Genomic DNA, 11,261 nt, shown 5'->3' on the forward strand with positions numbered 1-11,261 from the left:
TCTTTTGAAGGAAGTGTGCAAGGTTCAGGAACACGTTTACGAGTGAGACGGCTTGACCCATCGAGTACATGACGACCTTCTCCAGGTCGGGTGGATTGTCGTGGGGGTCCACATTCATCAGGATGACGTTATCTGCCTCTCCTCGATTGAAAAAAGACTGTAGTATATTTTTCGCAGAATTATTTTGATTAGAAGGAATGAGATTATTAGCAAAAAGTAACGACTCATGTTTGTATATTGCCATACTGTCTATGTCTTTGATCAGGAAGCGTATCACGTTACTCTTGTGCGACGTCACGTCAGGAATGTCCGACTTGGCCAGGCGGTACCTTTCCAACAGACGATCTTGATCGTCTTCGTAATCGTCACTCTTCGAAGTCCACCTCTGTTTTTTGAAGAATCTCTCAAAGTCGTCGTTCGATTCAGATGCTTGAATCATGAGGTCCAGCAACACGCGTATGATGTGCCTCTCGACGGTGTCGTTGCCGTGCTCGGAGGACGAAGAGCGTAACATGCGGTTGACGAACTGAATCACGTCCTGGTAATGCTTTCCCTTGACCAAGGCGCGTATTGTGCGGCTGATCACGGATCCGTTGTTCCACGCATCGACATCTTTGACTTTGGCGATAGAGTAACTCTGTTCTTCTACTTTGGTCAATGTTGTAGTCGACAAACGTAATTGTATCGTGAATGCTGAACACGCTGCACTTTAAATGCTCGATAAATACTACCTGGTATCGATACTCCACGACGAGTTATTAACTCTCGCTACCACCAGCACCTGCACGACTCGCTAGAAAAGCCGGGTGAAAGGTCCAAGAAATCAATTGTTAAACGCTGCTAAGCACCATCGTTATTATGGAAACAGTGGAAGAATCTGCCACTGCTACTAACGCTGCTGATGTTACAGTTACGGAGAACGTAGCCAATATTAACCACGACTTGTCGTTATTGTGGCAACACATTCAAACCACCTGTTCTACTCTCAACGAAAGCTACAAGCGTGCCCTTGAAAAACATCAATCGACTTTTCAATCTATCAAAACCACCAGTAAGAAATGTCGAGACATCGCCTCCAATTGTTATACAAACGCTTCCAACACTCAGCAGTCGTCGCCTTCTGTCGATGTCATACAGGCTAGTCTAGAAGCAATGAATTTTGAATTAGAATCTGTTGTCGGTCAACTTGAATCGTTTTCGTCTGAACGCGAGAATCTTCTGGTCAACCTAAGACAAAATATTCTGCTGCGAATCGTCAACAGTTCCACTTACGTGCCCGAAACTGTATTCGTTCACCACGGAGATGACATGAGTAAGGCGTGCCTGTGTTCGGCTAGAAGGTGTATACGCTTGTCTACTGAGTAGCGGCGAAAATGAAAGTAGAAACATAATTGACAATACTTACCCTCTAGTCAACAAATTTGGTGTTCTACTCACTGGTATCCAGGTATCTCTCAGCAACAATGCTCTGGCGATCGACCACGTTAACTTTGCCGTCAAGGAATACGCAGACGACGTTGAGAAGTACGCTATCTACAGAGATACCATGGCTTCCGAACCCGTTGCCTATTACGACGTAGACAGCATTCGCTTGAGCGAACCCGATATGAACGACATCAGAGAGTTTGCCAACTTCATAGATGTCAAAGTGATGCACGACGGTCTTGTGTGTATCTCTTTGACGGTCGGCCCAGAAATCATCGACGCCATTCCAAACTTTATTATCGTCACAACAGATCAGAAGATGACGATTAATGAAAACATCAACGACGAAGATGACGACGATGAAGAAAAAGACGTGACGACTGATTATGGAAGATCCACTAAAATGTTTGAAAATAACGAAATAGCTCATACCGTCGCTTCAAATCTCAGTGTGGATTATTGCACTCCCTTAACCATCACTACACGAAAGGATAATGACAACAACGTTTTCGCTGTGAATCCTACGTTGACTGGATTGAAAGATCTCGTCGAAGAGGACAACGCTAAGACCGTGCACAACCTTGCCTGTCACATGCAAGAAACTATTTGCAATTCTTACCTGCAACATTCTTCCAGTAACCCCAAGATGAATTCTTCGACTGCTGCTGACTTTTCTAAGTATTCAGATGACAGCGACGTACGCATTGCCTCTGAATTGTTGGTGGAGGAAGAAGCCAACAGTTACCTAGCCGAAAAAATATACAGAGACATTGCTCATCTTCCTGGAGTCGCATTTACCGGTATGGATGAGGCAACAATTGAGCAGAGAGTTAGATGCGAAGGCATGCGACAAGGCGCTTACCCCAGATACTGTTACAGAAAGTCTCTCGATAACTTTTCGTTAATTCATTCCATGAAGTCTGTCATCCGAAATAATATTGGGAATGTGATCGCCTTACCCGATCACAAGACCATGAAAGCCAAATCAACGACCGAGTCTCTCTCGTCAACTCAATCGAGGAAAAGGAAATTGGACGAAGAAAATGCGGTCGCCGCTAACACTAATGCTACGGTTACGGTTATACCGCCTAGTGTCATCAATGAACCTAGGACTGCTTTTTCGGAACAAGCTATGGATGAAATGTCGACGCATTACGCTGTCTTGCTGTCCCACGTTAACAGGTTCAAACACAAGTACGTCAGACTGGCTTCTCTCGTCAAGTTATTGGCTTACCTGAAAAAGAGAATTAACCCCACCACGGCGGATGCGTTCGACTCTCTTATCTTGACCCCGCCTGTTGAAGTTGCTCTCGACGAACACGGGATCATCCAAGGATCCGTTTCTCAACTGCTGGCACTGCAGAGCAAGCAACTCTACGCGAGCCTCGATTGCAGCGATGCCGGCAGTGAAGACGAGGAAGATGTGAACGTGAGTGCACGAATGCGAAGAATTCTCGACACTCGTCGCCGACTCGAAGAATTGCTGTCGCGTCAACATCTGTGTGACATACTGGTGCTGGAACAACTTTCCGTTCTCCTCGGTGCCATTCCGTGTTACAACGTCTACTTACACAAAGCGTTCGCGTGGTACACTAAAGTTGTCATTCGCAACAGGCTCGTGGAGGCGCTTGCGACTCAAACAGACATAGCTGACACAGCCCGAACCATCTACAACGATATCAAATACTTCCTGAACTTTAAAGTGGATTCGAGATTACTGTTCGACAGAAATGTCAACGATAACAACCTGGAGTCGATATCCTTCCTTATTGATAGATTGAATCAAGCTGAGTACGACGTCTGTTCACCTGGAACCAAACACGTGTGTCTGATCGACATCTATTCGGACGGTAGTGCATTCCGCTCTACAACACGGCATTGCCTCGAAACTGCAGCATCCCCATGTCCGTCAACTCCCAAATGATCGCTGTGAATAATTACAATACTGGGAATATGTTCATCCTTAACAAAACACATCTCCTCGACGTCGCATTTTGGAAAGACGACATGAAGCTTTCTGACGATTATAAATTGGAAGGTATCAATCGACTGTTACAGAGGAAAGATAAACCTATCGCTCCGCTGTGTACTTTGGCTGTCAACAAAACTGTCAACACCTCAAACGAAAAACAACCAGGTAATGAGTCGTCGTCGTCGGCTTTGTCTCCCTCGTGCATCGTACACTTGAATCCCTGCGTTTTGGAGATCCACTTCGCCAATTGGAAGAAGATCCCAATCTTTACGTATTTGCACAACATGATGTCGTTCGACATTACCTTCAAAAACATCACCTTCAAAAAGATGACTCGTAAATCAAACATGGGCCCTGTCGGTCTTCTCCCGAGTGTTCGTCGCAACGCTAAGTTGAAGTTCATGAAGAACCCTGAGTTGATATTTAGTAACATACAAAAAATGTTTTTGGATTGTAAAATGAACGACATTCTAATGTTCTCATGTGAAACCAGTATCATTCAACACGTTAACAAACAATCGTCCATCAAACATGTAATCGATCATCATCTCATTCACATGGTCAAGAAATCACACAACGGTTGTAAGAACTTAAATAATGGTAGTAGTAATGCTACTCCTGCTGGTCCTAATACTGATAATACGGCTGCTGACAATGTTGCTGAAGCTAACAATACGGACATCACCAAGCCAGAAAAAAATCAAGCTCACCAATACTTAAGCGACTGTTTCATCAGCGGGTATGGGATCTATCCGTTTTCGACTAGTTTGTTTCAACATTATAAAGAATACATGAAGATGTTACTAAAACTGAGAACTGCCATATCTGACCTCAAAAAGAAAAGTAAGAAGATAACTGCAAATTAAAGTTCATCATGCGTCCGCGGCACGTCACGTGACGTCATGAATAATCATCACGGCACGCACATGTCACAACAATTACCGTGAATTTAAAACAACAGCAATTGTGCATCCAACGATACCAGGCACTACACCACCTACATCAATAAAAAGAAGGGCACGGACGACGTCCACCAACTCATCTCCTTTGACAGCGGGCCGGCACGGCCTGAATCCATTATCATCATTTGAGAAGTGAAGAACGAGACAAGATGAAAGTGACCGGGATCTTTCAACTCTTGTTGATGCTCCTGCTTGCCATCGTCAAAGTTCAATTGTCTCTTCCTGACCAAGTAGCCAATGTTCAACCTTCCATCGCTCTTCATCAAAATGGAAAACTACTGGCGTCGACACTCTTTTTACCAGTCGGATTTAAGAGCGATGAATACTTTGATGACATGGCCTATGTTGTCACCAAAAATTTTAACTTTATTGAAACGTATCCTATGAAAACACCTCTGACCAGGGAGATTACTTCATGCAACTGTAAAAAGTTCCTGGACCAGAATATAGAAAATCAGATACCGTCACCTAATGGAGCGACCACCACCACAACCACCACCCACCCTCCTGCCACGACCACCACCACCGCTTTTGGTCACGTCTCAGAAGACTACAACATTACTGAAGACTTCGGCTTGGGTGAATTTGAAAATACCACTGAAGATATGAATCTTTCCGAGATGTTGCCGTTGCGAAACGTCAGAGGATTAAGAGCACAAAGAAATACATTTGAATCTGGAAATGTAATAAATAACAGTAATGAATTTCAAAGTTTTAATCTAAACGAACCCGACGATTTGTTTTGGATGGGTTCAAGTTCTTTAATAAACATCATCATGCGATTTTCCACTCTTAAGCCGGTGTCTTATACTCTAGCGTGGTTTACTATCGACAATGAGGTTGAAAAAGATTGTCGCTGTGTCAAAGGAGTGTTGACTACTCTATTGATAGAGTCATTTGTTATCAGACTTGCTTTAAACAAGACCCACCGGTACGAAGAAGAAGTCAAAAAGAAAAGTAATATTTCTTCAAGTGCTTTATTCATGTTTGATTTTTCAGCTAATATCGAACAACGTTCTAATGCAGTGAATGTTCTGTCGTTTGATATGTTCGAAAGAAGATGTATACGAGATTTGTCACTTCCTGAAATTACTTATTGGTATATCACCAACGCTGAATCGTACATGTCTCTACACCATAGCGCTTTGCTGTTTTACCCTCTGTATGACACTGATCACTATAACAAAATCAAGAGAACTTCACGTGTGTATTCGTTCTTGCCGAAGATTGAGCAGACGCAGCTTATCTGTGTTGCTGTGTACGCCAATACAGTTAAAGTGTATTTTTTTAAAGATTGGCAAGCATACCTGAAAATCATACCGTTGTTATCGAATAATTTAGATTCGGATTTAAACACGTACTATTTCAATAACACTATTTATGTGAAAGAGGAAATCAGCCAAGCCGGAGTTAATGTCTATTCTATTCTTGCTTTTTTTATGGTTATCTGTCTCCTGTTTTCTGTAACTTTCTTCGGTTACATGTATTATAAGAATACCAGCAAAATATTCAGACGTGGTAGTGAATACAATGTGACCCCTGTCAACGATGATACTCAACTGTAATGATGATTAATAATCAACGATGATACTCAACTGTAATGATGATTAATAATCACAGTTTGTTGCATGTATATTCAGATTTTAAAATTACCTTACTGTTTAAGGTCTTGTACAGGATAAACTGTCAACGATGCTACTCATGTGTTTAAGATTTTCTTGCTTTGTCATATTTTTTTGGTATGTAAAATCATATTTTTTTGGTATGTAAAAGAGTAGCTTGCTTCAATTAAAATATGTTTTTTTGGTCATTGTACAATCTCAACTGTAATGATGATTAATAATCAACGATGATACTCAACTGTAATGATGATTAATAATCACAGTTTGTTGCATGTATATTCAGATTTTAAAATTACCTTACTGTTTAAGGTCTTGTACAGGATAAACTGTCAACGATGCTACTCATGTGTTTAAGATTTTCTTGCTTTGTCATATTTTTTTGGTATGTAAAATAATATTTTTTTGGTATGTAAAAGAGTAGCTTGCTTCAATTAAAATATGTTTTTTTGGTCATTCTACTTGTATATTTAAGAGTTGGTTACATTAAAATGTTTAACGATTCCAATATTTTTATCAACCTTAAAACACACTGTTCGGGTAACCATAATTGTGGGTCGAATACAGGACGCCAGAACACGTAAGTCATATTTCAAATTGTGAAGTGCAACTGAAAATAATATTCAGATAAAATGTGCAGTGTATTGAAAAAAGCAACATTATTCAAAAGAAGAAATGACCACGTCGAAGAAGGTAAGTCAAAATCTGTTTAACGTTATATTTTACACAGCTCACGTTCCTGGTGTGTGTGCTGCTATGACCTTTCGGAGCAGCGAGCGGATGCGATAACCACTTGAGCCAGCGGTAGGCGTGGTATTACTCAACAAGTCATTGAAGTATGAGATCCTGTTGGCGAACATAGTAGAATAGTGCTGTACGATGAAAATTAACGTAGTGTATGAATGAAAAGAGTAATCAGCTATCACCTCAGCATTATGCAGCTCTGCTTAAGCCTACCTATTAATAAATATGTTGAAGATTTCAAATGTAAGGGATATTGAATATGAGAGACATTTGAGAAGGAGAGCATTCTGGTTAACGCATACATTTGAGAAGAAGTATATACTCGTATGTCAAATGTAAGGGATATTGAATATGAGAGACATTTGAGGGTTGACGCATGCACGCATGCAATGAAGATCTCAAATGTAAGGGATATTGAATATGAGAGACATTTGAGAAGGGAGAAGTATTCTGGTGTGCAATAGTAAATCTCAAATGTAAGGGATATTGAATATGAGAGACATTTGAGAAGGAGAGCATTCTGGTGTGCAATAGTAAATCTCTAATGTTGAAGAACTCAAATGTAAAGGATATTGAATATGAGAGACATTTGAGAAGGAGAGTATTTTGAAGATCTCAAATGTAAGGGATATTGAATATGAGAGACATTTGAGAAGGAGAGCATTCTGGTGTGCAATAGTAAATCTCTAATGTTGAAGAACTCAAATGTAAAGGATATTGAATATGAGAGACAGTGCAATAGTAAATCTCTAATGTTGAAGAACTCAAATATGAGAGACATTTGAGAAGGAGAGTATTCTGGTGTGAATGTGAGACATTTGAGAAGTAGTATATACTCGTATCTCATTCTGGTGTGCAGTGCAATAGTAAATCTCTAATGTTGAAGAACTCAAATGTAAAGGATATTGAATATGAGAGACATTTGAGAAGGAGAGTTTGAATATGAGAGACATTTGAGAAGGAGAGTATTTTGAAGATCTCAAATGTAAGGGATATTGAATATGAGAGACATTTGAGAAGGAGAGCATTCTGGTGTGCAATAGTAAATCTCTAATGTTGAAGAACTCAAATGTAAAGGATATTGAATATGAGAGACATTTGAGGATCTCAAATGTAAGGGATATTGAATATGAGAGACATTTGAGAAGGAGAGCATTCTGGTGTGCAATAGTAAATCTCTAATGTTGAAGAACTCAAATATGAGAGACATTTGAGAAGGAGAGTATTCTGGTGTGAATGTGAGACATTTGAGAAGTAGTATATACTCGTATCTCAAATCAAATGTAAGTAAATCTCTATTGTTGAAGATCTCAAATGTAAGGGATATTGAATATGAGAGACATTTGAGAAGGAGAGTATTCTGGTGTGAATGTGAGACATTTGAGAAGTAGTATATACTCGTATCTCAAATGTAAGAGATATTGAATATGAGATCTGCTGACAATGGAGAGGAAAAAAATATATCAACTAATTATATATTTATTTTTATTTTGTCGTCTTAAAACACTACATGCATTCATGTATGGATCTTTCCATTATTTCAGTTGACCGTTTATAATAACGACACATTATAATAACGACACACATGCTTCATCATGTTCATATATACATTTAAGAATTATCCCTTCATTGTGCTCTTTATTGCCATAGGTCACACATCATTAGATCTTAACTTATGGAAGATGAAGTGGGTGTACTAGGTGTCAAAGACTTCTTCATCAAAAGATACTTGTGAGTCATAGCACATAGTTTCTTAGGACATACTGGATTGCAGCATGATCGTATATGCTCCGTCAATACATACTTGTACAGTTTCGTAATTGAACACATATGTGTATCACACACATGCGCAAAAACTCTTTTGAACAATTCACAATAGACATTACATTGTTTGTTGGGGCATATACTGAAGTAAGCAAAAGATGTATAGAATCTATTTTGCAGTGCACTATTCTCGTTCACTTTCAATATCAGATTGTAAAATATTTTGGCGTTATCCTCACAATAACTTGCTTCATTCGAAAATTCAATATTCAATTGCTTACGAGTTACTGGTTTCATGAACATGTTACTGTTGGGATAACACCAAGGGTGATTAATTACATTTTTGTCGCTTTGTTCGAACAGGCAAGCGACTGCAGATGATTCACAGCATTCCACAGACGCACTGACAGGACATGTATCATTACTATGACCAGAAAAATTACTAACAAGAACAGTGGGATCATACTGATGGGAGTGTGGGTGGCTGGAGGGGGTTGTCTGCGATTTTGGTTGTTCTTGGACACGTTCATGGTGAAGAAGACGATGTTGAAACGAAACAACAGGATTGTAGTATTGGACACCACCACCAACACTAGTTCCGGCACTGGTTCCGGCACTGGTTCCGGCACTGGTTCCGGCACTGGTTCCAACTTCCAAAGAGGACCGACCACTGCAGTTGCTGTCGTGTTCTTCTGACACAACAGCGGAATGTTGTTGAAGCTTCTCCGGTGGCGCTGGTGGTAGATGTGGCGTCAGCGTCCGGTGGTGATACTGCTGCTGCGGCGGCTGGTGGTAGTTGGTAGTAACAACATATGTTGCTGCCGCCGACGGTTGAAGAAATAATTTTTGATTTTTTAACTCTTGTAACATTTCCATTTCTAATTTCTGAATGCTGTCTTGTTCTGTTGAGTGATCCTGCTGCTGCTGTTGCTGCTGTTGCTGTTGTTGAGGTACATTAATTGAGTAGTCATACTGAGGTGTATCTGTATCATCTTGTGGTTCAATCTTCACCGCCTGTTGAGGTGGTTCAATCTTAACTAAATTTTGAGATTCGATCTGCTTCACCTTATGCTGAGATGTATTCATGGAGTAATCATCCTCTGGTTCAATCTTCACAACAGTTAAATCTTGACACGCATACTTCACCGCCTGCTGAGATGTGTTCATGGAGTAATCATCCTCTGGTTCAATCTTTACTAAATTTTCAGATTCGATCTTCACCGCCTGCCGAGATGTATTCACGGAGTAATCATCCTCTGGTTCAATCTTTACTAAATTTTCAGAGTCGATCTTCACCGCCTGCTGAGATGTGTTCATGGGGTGATCATCCTGTGAGTCAAGATTTATCACAGGTAAATCTTGACATGCAATCTTCACCGCCTGCTGAGATGTGTTCTTCATGGGGTGATCCTCCTGTGATTTAATCGTTGTTAGAGATCGAATTTTCTCTCGAGTTTCAGTCTTAGTTTCTTTTAGACCTTCATTTTCACGTACTCGAATGGAGGTTCTAGTGCCACGTATTAACACTGTGGGTCTGAGTCGCACGAGACTGTAAGCTACGGTTCGCACGGGGAAGAATTCTGAGGAATTGAAGTTGTCCAAAATACTATAGGATACTAGACCTGGGAATACTTTAATCAAATGGTTTAAAATCCTCGTTTCGCTAAAATTGAAAAAAACAACTAAACAACTTTCCAACATTAACGAAGGCATCGGAATCAGATTGTGATCAGATAGACAATAGGAGTTGACCAAATACCTACAAAATTTTAAATCGATGAGATGTTCATCATCACCATTCGATGAAGAAGCGCCAACATTTGATGAAGAAGCGCTAACATTCGATCCCTCCGTTATCGAATGAGTGACATTTTGGATGAAGATTACATCACCGTCACTGGATGGTGAAGCTCCAAAATATGGTTCCGACAATACCACCATCGGAATAGAAGCGCCAGCATGCTTTCTGAACGGTGGCGGCGCCGGCAACACCACCATTGGAGTAGAAGCGTCAGCATTAACCGCCGTCGAAGTAGCCGGCAACACCACCATTGGAGTAGAAGCGTCAGCATTAACCGCCGTCGAAGTAGAAGCGCCAGCATTAACAACCGCCGCCGTCGAAGAAGAAGCCAACATTTGGCATCGACGTAGATGCTGTTTTCGGGCAGTAGCGTGCATGCTTTTGAACGGTGGCGGCGGAGAACCATCGTGGTTTTTCAAAGTCAGCCCGTATGACATTATTTGTTTTCTTTTCGATCCTTTCTTGTACGTTCTCACATCAGGATAGACTTTCTTAAGATATTTTCCAGTATTGAATGGTGTGTTAGTTAATCTCAATTTACTATTGCAATGATCTTTAAGATCACTGAGGGTGATAAAGTATGTATCACTTATTTCAAAAGTATCACGAATATAGTTCTTCATCTCTTGAACACGACACATGGTTTTCATTCGGTAAGGTAATATTGGAGGTAAGTCGGAAGTACAAGTAGCAACAGTAGCAGTGCTAACTTCACCACTATTGCTACCGTCGATACCGTCGACGACGTTGTCCACCCCAGCGGACGAGTCCATGATGACGGTAGTGTGGAGAATGTGCAACACCAAACTGCTGGATGAGTGTGTCGGTAGTAGGAAGATGGAGAGTATGAGTGAGTGAGTGTTCAGCTGAATTTAAGTACAGATACCCACCAACCGACGTCATCGCCCCGCCCCCGTCTAAGTGTGTAGGCATTGTACACATTTTTTCCTGTTCGTAGGAATAGCAGTGTGTGT

General features: G+C 40.8%; 1 protein-coding gene across 1 annotated transcript; it reads right to left on the reverse strand.

Moving 5' to 3' along the window:
- Window positions 1–3,290: 3,290 nt before the first annotated feature.
- On the reverse strand, window positions 3,291–10,622 carry LOC126988880 (uncharacterized). Its single transcript, XM_050847272.1, has 3 exons — window positions 10,422–10,622; window positions 8,891–9,785; window positions 3,291–3,352 (listed from the first exon to the last, which is right to left on the reverse strand). The coding sequence occupies exons 1-3, from the start codon at window positions 10,620–10,622 to the stop codon at window positions 3,291–3,293; spliced, it is 1,158 nt and encodes a 385-aa protein (XP_050703229.1).
- Between the last annotated feature and the right edge of the window lie 639 nt (window positions 10,623–11,261).

The sequence above is a fragment of the Eriocheir sinensis genome, unplaced genomic scaffold (genome assembly GCF_024679095.1).
Source record: "Eriocheir sinensis breed Jianghai 21 unplaced genomic scaffold, ASM2467909v1 Scaffold10, whole genome shotgun sequence".
In the NCBI taxonomy this organism is placed as follows: Eukaryota; Metazoa; Arthropoda; class Malacostraca; order Decapoda; family Varunidae; genus Eriocheir; species Eriocheir sinensis.